At 40.5% G+C, this 17,833-nt stretch overlaps 2 protein-coding genes across 2 annotated transcripts; one reads left to right on the forward strand and one right to left on the reverse strand.

Annotated features, from left to right (window-relative positions):
• The first annotated feature begins 999 nt into the window (after positions 1 to 999).
• Positions 1,000 to 4,428, forward strand: nanp (N-acetylneuraminic acid phosphatase). Its single transcript, XM_084736067.1, has 2 exons — positions 1,000 to 1,182; positions 3,535 to 4,428. The coding sequence occupies exons 1-2, from the start codon at positions 1,066 to 1,068 to the stop codon at positions 4,174 to 4,176; spliced, it is 759 nt and encodes a 252-aa protein (XP_084592193.1). The 5' UTR covers positions 1,000 to 1,065; the 3' UTR covers positions 4,177 to 4,428.
• Positions 4,429 to 5,744: 1,316 nt separating this feature from the next.
• Positions 5,745 to 13,432, reverse strand: polr1b (RNA polymerase I subunit B). The gene is made up of 15 exons (XM_084736074.1): positions 13,249 to 13,432; positions 12,278 to 12,445; positions 12,028 to 12,174; positions 11,802 to 11,934; positions 11,534 to 11,670; positions 10,751 to 10,974; positions 10,472 to 10,643; positions 9,828 to 9,999; positions 9,454 to 9,735; positions 8,662 to 8,795; positions 8,399 to 8,569; positions 8,136 to 8,292; positions 7,864 to 8,060; positions 7,525 to 7,775; positions 5,745 to 6,945 (listed from the first exon to the last, which is right to left on the reverse strand). Exons 1-15 carry the CDS (start codon positions 13,423 to 13,425, stop codon positions 6,063 to 6,065), a joined length of 3,405 nt encoding a protein of 1,134 aa, XP_084592200.1. The 5' UTR covers positions 13,426 to 13,432; the 3' UTR covers positions 5,745 to 6,062.
• Positions 13,433 to 17,833: the final 4,401 nt, after the last annotated feature.

Genomic DNA, 17,833 nt, shown 5'->3' on the forward strand with positions numbered 1-17,833 from the left:
TATATTATTTAAATTATCACAATCTCAACATGGAGTCTCATGTTGTTACAGGGATGTATAGCTGAACTGACACTGAATAAAGGGTAGGTTTGTTTGATTTAGGGACTCAGGCAGGCCGATCCTCACTGGCAGCCTGTGGATGTGTTTTAAGGGGAAGAGAAGTCACAATCGCTGAGTTGGAAAAATGCTCGATTTCTACATAAATTTTTAGTATTTAATCACACGTCTTGGTGGTGCAATTAAATGACAATTGTGTCCAATAAGTTGTGGCATTGTGTCATATTGTTTGGCCAAAAACATTAAGAGAATAGTCTGAATATGTGGTTTGTAAATAATTAATTAAAACATGTGACCCAAAATAGTGAAGTGAAAATGTTACTGAGATTTTAATGTAGTTAAACTACCACACAACTTTGTTATTTAGTTAGTTAGTTTTGCTTGATTTTTTCCCCCAATCCCTCAGGCCTTTTTTCCAGGTTACCAGCTAATCTAAATGTTTCATGTGTGCATCATCCATATTTACAAAAAAAATATGTTTTTATAGTCTTGTACGGAAATTTCTGCTAACAAAAACAATTGGTTTAATTAGAATACTTTATTGTGCTCTTACAATAATTTATTTAAGCCTACATAATAAATTTATAACATGGTGACTCTACAATAACTTTAGAATCTGGAGAGCTTTTGTAAATCTTTAAATTATTTTAAACAATCTTACATCTGTCACTCACATGTTTATTTATTTATTTATTTATTTATTGAACTGGTCTGCAGCATATTATTAAAATAACACACGACAGGTTTAAGCCTAATTTATTTTATTCATTTATTATAACTGGGGCAGTTAAAATCAGTTCTTGGTCAGAGCTCATTAGGAAACTTATGAGCTGCTGGCAAAAAACAAAAAACAAAACAAAACAAAAGAAAAAAACCCTTAATTTTATTTTTATATATATATTGGCGCCCTCTAGAGGCTGACACTTGCAGGTACTGAAGATCTGTGGCAACAACAACTCCCATCATGCAGTTCACGTTGGAGCACTTCCGCAACTGAGCCACGACGTTATGAATGAACAGTGTTCCGCGGCGACAATGGACGGTAAACCTGTGAAGGCGATATTATTTGACCTGGATAACACGCTCATTGAAACAAGCCGGGCAGGTGGAGTGGCCATTCAAAAGGTGATAAAGTCTAAATATTACTCATGTAGTATTTTAAGTTTACTTCCTCATTCGTGATGTCAGATTAATGCAACTGTCCAATGAAGTGGACCACTGTGTCAATTCAAAGTTTTTTATTTAGCCTGAAAATATAATTTGTCCATTATGCAGTTATTAAATAGTGTCTGTGTTTATATAAAGGTGTGTTATAGGTGACAATGGTGACAATAGGTGACAATACCAACTCTGATACCTGGACTAAACGAACAGCTGTACACTTCTAACCCAGACCTGGCCAAAGTGTGGCCTGGGGGTCAGATGCGGCCCACTGAGTGGTTTCATGTGGCCATCGTTGGCATACCAAAAAATGAAAAATCTAGTAAACTTCTAGAGAGTCAGTAGCATTTTGCTTACCATTAAATCATTAGCAAACCTTTATTTTGCTCTTATATTAAACTGTAACTTTATTTACTCAGTGCTGTGCATCCATGTTGTTTATTTTGTTCTTCTTCAACTCATTACAACATGTACGTTTACTGTAAAACGTCACGTCTCAGACACTGCCAGTAAAATATTAGCCCACAATTCATTACATGACAATTCATAAAGGGTGACCAACAGTAGAAATACCATTGACCATTCCATTATTAGAGATCTGGCCTTTATTAGGATTTTTTATCATTTGTGTCTGGTCCACAGCGGCCTGATCAATTTCTCATGTGGCGCCCCATGAAAAACATTTGCCCACCCTTGTTCTAACCTGTGTAAATGTAATATGATGGCTTTAGTTGTATGGCCTGACTCTAAAAACCATTTGCAAAACATGAACAAATACATGCAGAGAATACTAGCGAGGATTTTCAAAGTCGGGCACTGTGGGCCTCCACCAAAACAAAGAGAATCGAAATTTTTAGGTAAAGTAGTTTCCTCAAACTTACAGTACTTACAGTACTTGAGTAAATGTACATTCCAACATTGCTAATTAATGAAGGCTCATTCTATTCCTGGACATGCATTCATACATTCACTTAGGTGTTGTACTTAAGTAAAAACTTGAGGCACTAGTAATTTACTTGAGAATTCCCATTTTTTGCCACTCCTACCATTCTACATTTAAGAGACAATATTGTGTTTTACTGTACTACATTTATCTGATAGCTATAGTTACTTTGCAGATTAATGTATGATGATCTGTGCAAATGTCTAATGTTACAGATTAAACTGCCCAACAAAATGCTTCTAACATGTTTGTGCAACAGTTACAATGGCCTGCTTCAATAATGATAATAACATCTTACAGGATCTGCTTTATAAGTGCTTTGACTACTGATTGTTTAAGTTCATTTTGCTGATATAACTTCTTTATTTTTAATTGAATGTTGTGTTACATTGTTTTATTGTTACTGAAGTACAGGATTGAAATACTAATACTAATAATGAACAGAGGTGCAGTCAGCCAGGATAAATGAAAGTACCTGTGTGGGTGTTCATGGCCTTTACATGTTTCATTTTAATGCCAGTTGTGATCCTCCTTTACCTATTTTACAATTCAGAGGGCAATGGTGCCCCTTATTCCATTACATTCATTTGAAACTTTGCACACAAAACAAACGCTTACAAGCTATGATGAAGTTCTGTAGATGAAACTATTCAGTACAGTGGCTGAATTTGTTCCACACTGACAAATTAACACTAAATGTGGTCTTATGTTGATGCATTAATAATAGCCTGATAATACTTATCCTGTGTTGCTAAAGTAAAATTACTAATGCTGGATGTTTATATGTAGTCCAGTTTTTACATTGTGGTCTTGGTACTTGTATGTATTTGTATTGCTCGCATACAGAGAGAGTTCCTTTAAAAAAAAAAAATGTGTGAAACAGGTGAAAAAAAGTTTTGAGAGGTGATTTTCTTTTTCTTTTTTGTCAGGATTGTCTCAAAGTGTTGTTGTAATACTCAATTTGGCCACAAGAGGCTGCAGTGCACCACTACCAATAACTTGTTAACACCCATCAGAAAAGTATGTACTGTGTATTTAGTGTATATAGAGTGCATGGAGAGATTAAAACTCAGTTCACTTGCCAAAACCTTTTTCCCACTTTTTCTGAAGTCATAAACACAGAATCTGACATACCAGAATTTCCAAGTCTGAGTTTAACAAAGAAATGCTCATCTACACATACCAGCAGGTCGTTAAAACACACACATCCTGCAAAATAAATGCCTAAATGGTGCTTACAACTGAGCTGCTCCCACCACTGCGCTGCACTTCTGGTTAAACCTCTCACTATCTGGAAGCTGACCTCTTGTGGTCACAGCTGAAAGAGACACACGTTTCATTAGGTTGTAATCTGTTGTGTTTGAATCTTACAGACCAGTGAACTTCTGAAGACCGCACTGGACCTCGATGACACGACGATCAGCGACATTTGCGGCAAGTTCAAGCAGAAGCTTTTCCATGAGAGTTTCGACCCCTCGGCGGGCAGATCCATTGATGAGGTACGTGTGGGTCACTGGGAGGAGAGCATCAAGGAGGCTGCGGGCAGCTGTTCCACACCCTCTCTGGCAGCACAGTGTTACTATCTGTGGAAAAGCAGTCGCCTGGAACTTCTCAGTCTGTCCCCTGAAATATGCAGCCTCCTGAAACAACTGCGCAGCTCGTACAAGCTGCTGCTGCTGACCAACGGGGAATCTCAGACACAGAGAGAGAAAGTGGAGGCGGTCGGATGTGAGGAGTTCTTCGATGCTGTCGTGGTTGGTGGAGAGCATGCAGAGCAGAAACCATCCCCCTCCATATTTACATTATGTTTCAATATGCTGGAGGTGGAGGCCCAGGACTGTGTTATGGTTGGAGACTCTCTGGACACAGATATTCAGGGGGGGTTTAATGCCGGAGTACGGGCTACAGTGTGGATCAGCAGTGCAGGAAGTGTTGTGGCAGACGGTTCAGTGAAACCAGACTACACTGTTCCCACTGTGCTGGACCTGCCAGATATTCTGGCACAACTGAAATAAGGACAACTGGTGATTGAAACCTATCGTTTAATTTATGGATCTATGGTAAAAAGTAAACGTCATGATTTTTCCAACTTTCAGCTCCAACTACAGGGGGTCCGAGCTGCACGATTTATCAAAATATTATGGAATAGTGTAATATCCAATTTGCAGAAGCTGCAATTTTTTTGATAAAGGAAAAATGTGTGACAAACAGCATTATAATGAAGTACTGTGGTGTTGCATGGATGCCCTTGTCTACAAACCTTGTTCTCAAAACAAATGTCACATCATGATTTTAATATTTTTTTTTCAGTGAAAGTGAAAATAGTGATGCTAAAAGGATAATTACCACTAATTGTGAACTCTAATTGAGTCTATGGTAAAATGTGGTCAGTGCAAGTGTGGGCACCTGGGAATTAATGGTTTATTGAGACTCAGTGTGGAAATAATTACATACTTTACTCAGTGAAACTTTGAGATACTTGTAATTGAGTATTTTTATTTGCTGTTTTTTAGGGGTGTCCCAGTTTCAACATTAAATCAAAAACGGATCAAAATGGGCTTTGAGTTCAATAATAAATCAAAGGCAGGATCGCTGAATCGACCAACGTCTGTTGTTCCCAATTGACTTGTGAAGTAAGTTAGCCTATTGTTATTACATTTTAAATAAATTATTTCAATTTTACCATATGTCCCCCTTGTGATAAATTCATCTATTGATCCTTTCAAATCAAAACTCCTCAGTGGCATAGCCATAATTGCTGAAATAAATGTTTATGTTGAAAATCCAATTGTGACCTTAAAATCAAAAGTCAGATGAAATTGTGGATTTGGAGAATTGTGATACTCCTATTCTTTATATTACTACTCCACTACATTTCAGAAGGATATAGTTGTTTTTACTCCACTACATTTATCTGATAGCTTTAGTTACTCTTCAGATTAAGAGTATAAAACATAATCTTAACAAACAATTAAACCAGTGGTTCCAAACCTTTTAAACAGACAACATAATGAAAGTTGAAATAGTCAACTTTTTTGCTTTGATTTATTGTATTAAGTAAATGTCGACTGCAGTATAATGGCTATAGAGTGACACCGTCCATGTTTAGCGTGGCTCCCTGTAAGCCACGCTTTGACTGTCTGCCATTGGGTACAACACGTCTCCACTATCACCTAAATTCATCTTTCTTCAAATGTTTTCTAGCAGTATCTCCTCCACTGGTCGCAACCTCCTGCTGTAGTTACTTGTTTGTGTGAAGCAATAAGCTAATGTAACTCAAACTGTGTTATGCCTGTGTAATGCACATCATTCATTACAACAGCTTTCAACTGACCTCTTCAGGGACAGCAGCACAAATAATAGTCCCACTTGGAAACAGGTTGAAAATAAAATGCCGTTTTAATACTTTAAATCATAACAGTCTAATATATCATGGGCCATTTTCCTGCAGAATGGGTTCTTCTCTTATCCAGCACATTTTGCTGACGATACTCCTGTTGTTTTACCAAGTAGTCCTACTTTAAAATCTTATCTGTTTGTATTGGAATATAGAGTTACTTAAGGAAAAGATCTGGATTCTTGGTACAATGATAAAGCACATATTTTTTATTGAACGCTCAGAATGACTGTACAAAAAGACCTTTGGGTTGTTTCCACACACCTTAACAGACGTCAACACATTCATTCCATCACAAGCTGCTTTTTGCAAAGTCTTGGTGAATAATACACCTACGACAAGGTGGCACCTGGCTGTTCGGACACATCATGTTTTTTTAATCTTGCTTCAGCCTGGTTAATTTCAGCAGCTTCATTGGATAAAAAGGAACAGTTTCACAATAAACTCTTGATTTGCACTCTATCACGTTTAAGGCATGTACCTTTACTGGCTGTCCTGCAAAATTCATTTGACATCTAATTTGACTTTGATGTTCATCGCTGCGAGCTCAGCTACAAAGTAGCGGAAGACATATGGGACAGACACGGAGTCAATAGAGTCACTTTTACCACACAGAGTGCAGACAGTCTTTCGGTGGCGTGTGGCCGACCAGTACGGTGGTGGTTTCTCCAACAGAGGGGACAGCAGGCTGCCGCAGTCGACACACACCTGAGCCACTGATCGGTCCGAGCAGTTGAAGAGTCGATCGTGAAGCAGGAAAGAGGAGCCGTGGGCCAGCAGGGCGTCTCGCTCCATCTCCCCGAAGCGGATGCCTCCCTGGATGTTCCTCCCTCCCACTGGCTGGTTGGTCACCTTGTCTCGTGCTCCCGTCGTCCTCACCTGAAACTTGTCGGAGACCATGTGACGCAGCCGCTGGTAGTAGACGACTCCAATGAAAATGTCTGCCTCCAGCTCCTGACCGCTGACCCCACTATAGAGCCGCTCTGTGCCATAGTAGTTGTATCCACCTGCCCGGAGCATTTCACCAAAGTACTCAAGCGCAGAGTTCTCCTCTGAGAAGGTGAAGGGTGTGGCATCGTGGCTCAGGCCGTGCAGGGCGCCAGACTTGCCCGCCATGCTTTCAATCAGCATCCCGATGGTCATGCGGGAAGGGAAGCCGTGGGGATTGAAGAGGATGTCGGGACTCATGCCACTCTCTGTGAAGGGCATGTCCTCAGCCGGCCACAGGCGGCTCAGGATGCCCTTCTGACCGTGGCGGCTGGCAAACTTGTCACCGATGGTGGGGTTTCGTGGCACTCGTACAGTGATGCAGACACGTTTAAAAGAGCCTGAGCCGACGTCATTGCTGCAGATCTTTATATTGTCAACAACACAGGCCTCTTGGCTCCTGAGGGAAAATAGGGAAAAAAAACCAAACACATTATTGCAGGGCTCAACAATAAGAATTGCCCACTTTAACCAAGGCAACCCACCTGTCCAACTGGTCAAGTGGTGAAAAAGAACTGAACTATAATGATAACTGATTAATCATTTAAGTAAAAATTGACTTTGGGCAAGTAGATCTGTGACTCACTAACCCAAATGGACAAAACTAAAAAAAAAAAGCACTAACATTAAACCCTGTACTGATTGTAATTTGAAGTTTAGTTGCAAAATAAATATTCTGTAGACTTTAATTTGTACTGAAGCATTTGTTATTAAGATATGTAGGTAATACCAGAGTTATTGTAGTGTTGGTTTGCTCATTTCAGTTTAGCGTTATAGTCTAAATGTTTAGTTTGTTTAATTTCTATTAGTTTAAGAATTATTTTTTTATTATATCTTGGGGTTTTGGTAGGGGGCAAGATTTAAGATGTTCAGAATACGTTTTACAATACAACCACTGCCCTCTTTTTCCTTGTTTGTATTTTAGTGAACTAAATGTTTGTTTGGATGGAGAAACACTGACGCAAATGTTAACACTTACTTGTAGTAGTTGATGAAGGTCTGGCCAGTGTTGAGGTTGATGTAGCTATAGAAGGGGTCTCCATACTTAAGTGTTGATCCAATGTGTGGCAGCCCGTCAGCGTCCAGCTTGTCAGTGGCTTTAGGGTCACCTGGCTTGGTCCCAAACACCACACTGTCTTCTCCCCTCACCTTTTCTGCCAGGTCCACCAGCTCAGTCTTGTAGATGCTTCCGTGGGCAAAACCTCTCTCCCATGATGACTTGTTCACAATCTAAGAGCATAAAATGGTGTTAGCGTTCCACTCCACTTCTATCAGCGGGGAAAAATTCTACTATATGTAGCTACTGTGTTTTACTCACCATGGCGTCTTCCATGTCGTAGCCTGTGTAAGATATGACAGCCACAATGGCGTTGGTGCCGCTGGGGTAGTTGTCCAGATTGTAGTGGTCATACATGTAGGGCCTGACCATCGGGCTCTGAGGCGTCTGCAGCCGGTACAGCTTGTTGTCTGAGCGATCCATGAATGAGTGCAGGGGGAAACCCATAGTCTGCTTACCTGAAAAGAGAATGAGTTTAATCTCTGACGCTTCATGACTCTAAGAGACTCTAAGTCTGGTGGCCTCAGACTTACCCATCTGACACTGGTACATGTTTCTAGGACTCTGGTTGTGGTCTGAGTAGGGGATGAAGTTAGCCACCACGCTGAGCATGCTGTGAGGGAAGAGCTCCTGGTGTGTGGTCACTCCGGGCTCGATCTCATCCTCCAAGATGCCCACATTGATGTAAAGCTGTAAAAAGAAAGAGAAAAAGATGATTAAACAAAATCTTTAGCAACTAATATGCAAAACAAATCAGTCTTTTACCACAGAATCTCTTTAAATCATTTGCACGTACTTGTTCAAAGGTGCCAATCAACTCCTGCTTGCCAAGAGCTAAGTTTCGCACAGGCCGCACCATACGACAGGGTGTTGTGAAGAGGAACAGGCCTGGATACAAGCTGGCCTTGCCTGTTTTTGGAACCAGAACAATCTCAGTCCAAGGAGGGATCTTCTTCTCTTTCAGCACCTGAAGATAATTTTTTAAAATGTCAGTTTTCTGCACAAATAATGGAAAAGGTACAAACCACTGACATTTGTTATCTTATGTAGCTGACATACCTTGAACCTGCGAAGTGAGTCAACGACAACTGGAGCTAATTCAGTCTCCACCCATCCCACGACAGCCCCGTCAAGGACCACAGGGTAGCAGTCTGAAAAGGCCTGGCCAGGAGATCCATCCACTGGAGTAACACCTGACACACCACAGACAGAAAATTGTTTGTCCTATACAATTCAGCACTTTAAAAGTCAAAGGTCTCTCGACGCATCATCTTCAGAATCTATGCAATCTTTGGTGAGCTGAATCTCCAGTCAGCAGATATACTTAGAGTACAATGGGAACACTTAGGTTCTCCTCTTCTAAATTAAAATTGGAATTCAATACATGCCACATCCCCTTGCAGCAGGGCAGACATATGCTCATACAATTTAAGAATGTGTAAGACTGAATTTAGTAAAACGTTATGTGTAGCTGTATGTATGTATGTATGATGATCTTTTACTTCTTCTTTGGATAGTTTTTTTTGTTGTTTGTTTTCTCTTTTCTTTTTCTTTGTTACACACCTTATGCGGTTTCTTTTACTATTGCCATTGTTATTATTCTAGCTAGTTGTAGCCTGCTGGGGTGGGGCTAAGGGTACAACTGGGTCGTGGAGTACGTTGGGAAGATGAGTAGGAAAGACTGGGGTGTTGAGAAAGGTGAGGGCAGTTTCATATTTTCAATGTTATATGAGGTTTCTGTATTATCTATACAAGAGTATGTGGAAAATTCAATGAAGATATGTTTTAAGAAAAGAAGGACATAATTCCATCTGATCCATAATACCCTTTTAGAGTTGTTAAATCACTCACCAAGGGAACAGAGCAGAGCGGGCAGGGATACGGTGGACAGTGTTGGTGCTACAATCTCACAGCTGGCTGTCATGTGGTTCATGAGTCCACAGGGCTCTCCATCTGGAGTGTGGACAGGACACAGGAAGCCCCAGGACTCGGGCAGCAGCTTACGAACGGAAGTGGTCCTCATCTTGGCAAATGCTGCTCCTCTGTGCACACAGCGGAAGTGGGACAGGTAGCGGATGAAGTTGAGCTTGTCAGCTACCACACACAGGCCTGTGTTCTGCAGCATGCCAAGACCTGCGGACAGAGAGGGAAACAATATTTATTTAACAGATTAACTACACTCTTATGACTTAACATGTACTCATACTAGACTCAGATGGTCATACCTGACTTGGAGTTGAGGTTCCCAGTGGCCAGCAGATATTCAAAGGGTCTGGTCAGGTCAGAGCCCATGTTGAATATCTTCATTATGTTTTCCATGTTCCATCCTCCACTTAGTTTGCCGCCTCTCTTGTCAATCGCTATTTTCACAGACACCAACCAGCCAGCCAATTTCTCCTGTTGGCAATATTGTAAGGTTTAAATCCATAACTTAGATCTTAACGAAAAAATAAAATAACAGTATCCTTTGGTGTTCTGCCAGTAAATGCCAGGTGTTTAACCAGGAATGTGTCATTTTAAGTCAAAGCTCCAGTAGGCAAAAATTTAACTTACACAATGCAAAAACTTGCACATACATTTCTTTTGTCATTGTAGGCAAAGGAGTTATTGGAAATACAACTGCAAAATTATCCACCACTGAAATGAATAGTGATAAGCTAAAGTCTCCAGTCATGGGCTAGATTTAGATTTAGTAAAACTGCTGATTTGTGCCAATGATTGGTGTTTACTTTGCCAAGTGATGCTCTATCTGGCTTTAGAAATTTACTGTCCACACTCAGCTTTGAATACAATGGTGTATAGATACTGCAGTTCCCTTCTTTCATCACCAGAGGCCAGTAAAGGACATGCAGCTCATTTATGAGCTCACCTTCAGAAACATGAGGTAGAGCTGACCAGGAGTGAGCACTTCCTGACACATGATGCTGTCAGGGTTTTCTTCCATGCACTCCTGCTTGGCAAATGTGAACAACTTCCTGGTCATCAGACACAGCAGGTAGAACTTCTCCACGTCTGACTTCAGGTGGATACAGATGCACTCACTGGTCAAAACAGAACACAACCCGTTTTACTAAATGCACAAAAAACAAACATGATACCGTTGTTTCTGTCACGATGTTGATTACAAAAAACTGTCATCGAGACTTACTCTAGCAGGAACTTGGCACACTGCTCATTTGTGTACCACTCAGGAAGGTTCATCTTCACCCTGAAGCGCTCTCCCAGGTAGTTCAGCACCTTGCTGTGGGTGGTGCAGTCCTCCTCCATGACAATGCGCAGCATCTCTGACACACAGCTCTTGTAGAAGGAGTTGTCCTCACGGCCCTTGATCAGTTCCTGGTAGATCTGGTAGTCTGTGAAGTCCACCAGCGCCTGAGAGACAACACAGAAACAATGAACTGTATTAACACATCATATGGCTCCAAAATAGTTAAAACCTTTCATTTTATTAAGATTTATCTGATATATTCTGGTCTATTTCTCTCTTTTTCACTGAAAGGGTAATTTAAGTATTTTTTAACTTGTACCCTATTTTCCCAAGTGACTAATGGGGACAACGACTTTTTTGGTCCAGTACTGAATGAGACCACTGAAGCCATCAGAAGTGAAACTAAGCTTCAACTAGGGCTTCATGATAATATCATGTAAATGTATTTGCTGGGGTCTGTATCAGACATCTGGAGAACAAGATGTTATTTTATTTATTTTATTCCACTTTTTTAGTTTGGAGTTCCAGGTTGTCTGAAACTTCTGACAGCTGTTGCACGCTCCCTAAATACTGGGCCAATTTCAAAAACTCTCGTCCCCAATAGTCACTTAGTCACAAAGGCATGAGAAAATAGGGCCCACGTTGAAAAACACATAAGTTACCCTTCAATAATGAAACCTGCAGACTCGTTCATTTCTAAAATACATTAACAGTGATTACTACCTTTAGTGCAAAGCCTAGTGGGAGGAAGAAGAGCTCTTTCTGGTAGATGAAGTTCAGCATCACAGTCCCATTTTCCAGATAATGCAGGTTCATGTTGATGGCTGAGTGCTCTTCCTTCACACAACGCATAGAGACACCTGTGAGAAGAGGAGGATGATGATGATGACATCCATTGTAAAACATGCAGTTTCAATTGTTGAACTTAAACCACTAATTGCACCGTCACTTTGACTGCATTTTTGCATATTATCTAAGAGAGTATATTTACCGTACTGAGTGTATCCCTGACCCCTGCTCTTCCACTTAGGTCTTGACATGGCGATAGGATAGTTCCTCCTCGGCATAATCAGCATACGAATGACTTTCTCAATTCCATTCACGATGAAATAACCTCCCATTTCCTGTTGATGTTGAAGATTTTTTACTTTGTTAATAAACGTGGATGCATGTGATGAATTTTTGCTCATCTTGTATGGCATGAATGTGCGTCTTACCTCTGCTTCTTCGTGGTGTTCTACGAGCTCTTTGGGAGACATGCCGTGCAGGTTACACAGCTTGGACTTCACCATAATTGGCACCTGACCCAGGGACTGTTTGATAATGCCTTTGGGAATGCCATTGATCGACCAGCTGATGTCTGCCTGAGATGATGCAAAATACAACCAACTGAAGAACTGACCTCATGCCTCTCGTATGCAGTTAAGATTTCTCATTAGCGCTTCTTTGCACACGTCTCAGACTTACCACCAGCTTTCCTTTGTATGAACATCTTCTTCCCCTGCACTCTGCTGGAAACACCTTCATCTCCCTGCAGATGCTCCCTTTGGCCACCACTGGGTTGTAGATGGCGGCTTCGACAAATGACAAGCTAATCCTGTCATTTCTGAATGTGAACTCCAAAGGAGGGATAGACTGAGGAAGAAATGTCACGCCACAAAAATGAGAAAAAATTAAGAATATAAACATTTTGCAGGTACCGGCTGCTCTTGCAGAATTTGACCTAAGCAGCCATATCAAAACAGACCACAGAAAAGTATTTTATGGCATTGCAAATTGCTCCAATCTTCCAGTCTCACATTGACATATAGAGAGATTGACTGAATTGCACCTGTAACATCTGCATATCGACTTGAGGTAGACTACGAAGCAGTATGTTAGCGAGGTATGCTGAGTCTAAAACCAGGGGTTTCAGTGTCACAAAGGTGGCTGTCTTTTAACCTGGCTACATCAGCATTGTAACTTATGCTAAACTCGTCCGTGAATGTTCTCATTCGTTCAGGTCATGGTAATCTCAAGAAAAGATTTAATCAAAGGCAACTGGACTTAGTTATATGTCTTTGAAGATGTTTCGCCTCTCATCCAATAAGTTTCTTAGACTTGTCCAACTAATGTCTGAGAAACTAAGTGTTGCAATGGTCCCCAGTCTCCCCTACAATGTGTCCGGTGCTTTCCAATCAGAAGTCACAAATATATTAAGTTAGAGAAGTACTCGAACCACATCTTAGCAAATATAGGACAAGGATTTCTTCCTTCATCGGGCTCAGCTCACGCTTTCAAAAGCTCATATTTATTTGACTTAGCTGGGTGTCATCTCAGTTTACAGACAAACTGCTGTCGTTTCGATTTACTTAAAGTTTTTTCAGGTTCATGAGCTGCTGAACTGAAACATAAGTCTTAGTTTATCTTAAACCAGTAACCTGGCTGGTTGAACTGACCTGCACAACGCGGCTGAGTCCATCAGTGACAGCCTGGTCAAACGACTCGATGTGGGCTTTGGTTAAATCCTGAACGGCGCCATGCTGAGACTCCTTCAGGACCCCAAACCGGCCCTCTGTCAGGTTCTTCAGACTCGGACCTGTGGGCAAATTACTCCACTTTTCTGAGAAGTCCATGCTTGCACTCACATGGATTCATATGCTTGTTTACCGCATGTGCATGGCGACAGAGGAAGTACAACCCTGTGGCACAGGAAGTCTTCTTCTTCTTGTTGTTTGCATGGTTTTTTTCACTGCTGCCATCTTGTGGTGATTTTTTACTGGACAAAATTGAACATAAATTATAAATCTTTTTGACAGCAAAAAATAAATAAATAAATACATAAAAATAAAATAAAATAAAATAAAAAAGCCAAGAGCAAAACTATAAATATAGATACATTGAAAAAGCATATAAATAATAAAAGGGAAAATTAAAGGCTCAATTTGTAAATTCAATAAACTAAATAAAATTAACCTCAAGCAGGTTTAATCAATATATAATTAAGTAAACCAGATAGTCTTCAGGCACTTTTTTCTTCTTCAGTTTTTTAAGGATCGAAAGAATGAAGAGAATCTTGAAGTCATTTTTAAATGCAATGAAGCCCATTTTAAAAATCTAAATTTAAGTCTATAAAATCTTTCCATAATCAAAATATTATTACAAATTCACCATCTCTGCTTTACCTAAGATACCAAACTTAACAATAACATATTCAAAAACAGGCATTATATTCTTCCTAACTAACCATGCAACAACATTACAGATATAATATTATTAGATGCATTAAATCTCAACAGTTCACTACATGAGTAAATATTGAACTGAACTGTCATTTTGAGTAACAAGGGAAATGACGGCTAGCTCTAACTTTTCTTTAAACAGCCAAGTGTCTGTCACACGTTTGTAATCGACTTCTCATTGTTATGCTGGTTTATTGTTGAACCATGAGTGAGGTGACTGTTACATTTCTTTACTCAAGCTGTAATGACACATATGTATTATCATTGTATTGCATGTAAATGCATGGCAGAGGTGAAAAGAGCACTTAAGCCACCACAAGAAACAAATGAAATTTGAGCTGTGGATTGGATTGAGGAATAGTGTAAAGAATGAGTGTATATTTACAAAAAACAAAATGGATTAGTTTAATCATTATATATTTTGTCTTTGTACTGTATTAAACTGAATATAAGTGGAAAAATGTTTGCATACTGTTTTTTTAACGTTTTACACAACATCCCAACTTTTTTGCAATATTAAATAATGTAAAATACAATTTTTTTTCAAATATCATGGTTTTACACACATTCAAATTGAGTAAAATGAGGGGATATCCTTCGAATGTGAAGAGAAAATAAGCTTTGAAATGTGCTGCTTGTCCCTACAACAGCAGTGTGATGTAACAGAGAGAATTTGGACTTCTGTGTGTGAAATCTGTGGGAAAAGTGATGCTTGGGAACAGTTCTGAGCCATGTGAGCTATTATCAGGAACAAATGGAAGGAATGTTTGTTTTGACTTCCCAGTGTGTGGCTGCCTCTGCACTAGCGTTCGCAAAGACTTTTCCCTTTTGAGACCGTCTCACCTCGGATTTTAGTCACTGGAAAAAGTAATCACCACTTCTAATTCCCTCTTAAATGTTATGTTTTACTGAGGTAAAAATTACAGGTGGTGAATGACGGAGGTGTTGCTAACGTAAGTTTCTAGTACATGCCCAAGACTCAGTAAATGTCAGACAGGAAATTAGTGAAAAAAAAATTCTCCCCCTCCCTTCCTCTGTAACTTTCTCAGACTCATTCAATCTATAACAGACTCTCAACATCTTGGCTAAAGACTGGCAGAATGAGGGAAGCAGTGGTATTTTCAAGGCTCTATAAATAGCATCATTTCCCACCACTGGCTGCCATTGCCCTCACGCAACACACGAACACTGTGCCCATTCAGAAGTATTGTGCCGTAACAGATGTTGAATCAGTAACCTCAGTCACCATGTTAGGAAACTATAAACTGGCGAGTGACAGAGGCAAACGGCTAAGCCTACACGCCTGGAACAGTGTACCGATTCATGCCTTACACAGACAGGAAATGTCAGTCTCAGATTCCTGCTTAGATCTTCACGTACACCTTCCCCCTCTCACGCCTTGCTTTTTCTGCTCATTCACTTGTTCTGTCAGTCTCCATCTGTTTTCCCAGCTCCGCTTTCTCTCTCCTCTGCAGTGGAATGTGCATCTCAGCAGTATCTGATGAAAGTGTGGTTAACAGGGCGCTGCTGTGTGCCGGTGTCTGTGTTTTCATGTTTCATGTGCGTACATGCAGACTCCCGAAATGAGACAGGAGACAAGGACTGTCAGCAGGGGAAAAAAGGAGATAGACTTGGATAGGATGGGTCACATCCACTGGGAATTACCCACCCAGAATTTTGGGTGGTTGAGAAAGACGGTGGGGTTCTCCCAATCCCGGCCAGCTGCTAGGTGGGTTAAAACCTGATTCAGTAACACCAGGCTCTGGTCTGTGAGGAAGATTCTTGCAAAAACAAGGCTTCTGAGATTAACTTTAGGACCCAAAATATTCAAAAAACAAGTTCACATTTTTTCAAGTCTGTCTTAAAACAATACCTGGAAGAGTTTTTGGTCTCTGTAATTGCTCCTTCTGTTCATATTAGCTGGGAGCCAGTCCACAGTCCTACGCCAAAACGTTTATTTCTCATTTCAGCTAAAGTCTTTTTATAGCAAAATTTTCTTGTGTTTCCTTGCTGAGTGATGGAGGAATAGTAACAGAAAGAGGAAGCCTTAAGTCTTAAAAAACTTAAGTGAGTAATTTTGGAAATTACCCACTTGATTTAACCAACTCAGACTGCTGAAGTTTCATGTTAGCTTTGGCTGACTTCAGAAAAGAATTCTGCACACAAGGCCTGTGGATTTTGTTCCCTGTCACTTGAAGTCACTTTAGGAACAGATCTCTCACTGGTGGCACATTGGCGGAAACGGTGTCCAACAGACTTTTTTCATTGTAGTCATTTTAATGTGAAAAACGTGGGTAAACACATGCTTCCAATGATACTAATCAAGGTGCCATTCCATTCAGTTCAAACAAAAGCAGGGTGCTGCTATTGTGCATTTTGGCTCTGCTACACTGAATGGGACAGGGCCTCAAGTGTTAGTGTTGGTAACACCTGTGTTAAATCTATTATTTCACATCATCGTGGCTGCTCTATGTAAGTATTGTGATTAATTTCATAGTTTTCTGTTGTTTACTTTGGAAAAGTCAATAAAAACCAGCCTGGCATCATCAGACTTAAGGGCTATTCACACCAAAAACTAGAACTATAAAAATATTGTTGTAAAAATCGTTCTAACTCAAGTGGATGGAGGAGTCCAGACCACAGCTTTATAGTTGTGGTGTGGACTCCACCATCCGCTTCAGTGAGAATGATTTTTACAATGATATTTTTGTACTTAGAGTTCTTGGTGTGGGTGGCCCTTAATTCACAAAAGTGACTCTGACAGAGCAAATGAAAACTTGAGCTCAGTAGACAATGGAGGCAGCATGTGATCATCCATCCATCCATCCATCCATCCATCCATCCATCCATCCGTCCAGGCTAGTGTAAGCAGGATATTCTAGATGTACCTTTCCCAAGGGATGCTTTCCAGCTTTGGCTGGGAGATCCCCAGGCATTCCCATTCCAAATAAGACATGTGATCCCCCAGCAAGTTCTGGGTATACACTGGGCTCACTCGTGAACAAGACTCCAAGATACTTAAACTCCTTCGCTTGGGACAGCAACTCTCCCCACCTGGAGCAAGCAATCCACCATTTTCTGGCAGAGAACCATGGCTGGCATTCTCGGCTGCAAACTGCCCCAGTGCATACTGAAGATCACGGTCTGATGAAACCAACAGGACCATATCATCTACAAAAAGAAAGACGCAATTCTGAAGTTCCCAAATTGTATACTCTCCTCACCCTGGTTGCGCCTTGAGATTATGTCCATTAATATCACAAACAGGATTGGAGACAAAGGGCAGCCTTGGTGGAGTCCAACACCCACATGGAAATGTGACTTCCAGAGGAAACAGACAGAGCTCTCACTTTGGTTACATGGACAGGCGGCTCTTAGTCCACAAAAAACACATGCAGACATACTGTAAAAAAGAAATCTGAAAAGAGAAGCCAAGGAAAGCATTGCTGATGACCAGTAGGCCAAGTAGATCTTCATCAGAAGCAGGGGTATATGATCAAATCATGATAGTGGGCCTCTGCAGCAACTATGTCTGTGTTTGTTATTGCTATAATCTTTTCTGGCACATGCTCATAGTGTTTGGTCAGCTCTGAGTTGTGCATGTTGTACAAGCTTTTCACATGACTTAAAGTTCTTCGGAAATTCCACCTTATACAAAAAGATGCAGATTTGATCATACACCCTTGCTTCTGATGAAGATCTCCTACTTGGCCTTTTCATCTACTAGTATATCAGCTTCATCAGTAATGTTTTCTTCTTCAGAGTCTCTAAGTCTTCATGGTGATGTAAAAGTTATCCTATG

Source organism: Lutjanus erythropterus, chromosome 14 (genome assembly GCF_056507025.1).
Source record: "Lutjanus erythropterus isolate fLutEry1 chromosome 14, fLutEry1.hap2, whole genome shotgun sequence".
Lineage (NCBI taxonomy): Eukaryota > Metazoa > Chordata > Actinopteri > Lutjaniformes > Lutjanidae > Lutjanus > Lutjanus erythropterus.

Excerpts from the sequence above, each read along its gene's own strand:
- nanp (XM_084736067.1), top strand. The coding sequence starts at position 1,066 with ATGAATGAACAGTGTTCCGCGGCGACAATGGACGGTAAACCTGTGAAG. Across the intron at positions 1,183-3,534 it reads GTGGAGTGGCCATTCAAAAG|ACCAGTGAACTTCTGAAGAC; the intron begins GTGATAAAGTCT and ends TGAATCTTACAG.
- polr1b (XM_084736074.1), bottom strand. The coding sequence starts at position 13,425 with ATGGACTTCTCAGAAAAGTGGAGTAATTTGCCCACAGGTCCGAGTCTG. Across the intron at positions 8,570-8,661 it reads ACTCACTTCGCAGGTTCAAG|GTGCTGAAAGAGAAGAAGAT; the intron begins GTATGTCAGCTA and ends AATTATCTTCAG. Across the intron at positions 7,776-7,863 it reads ACGACATGGAAGACGCCATG|ATTGTGAACAAGTCATCATG; the intron begins GTGAGTAAAACA and ends TTATGCTCTTAG.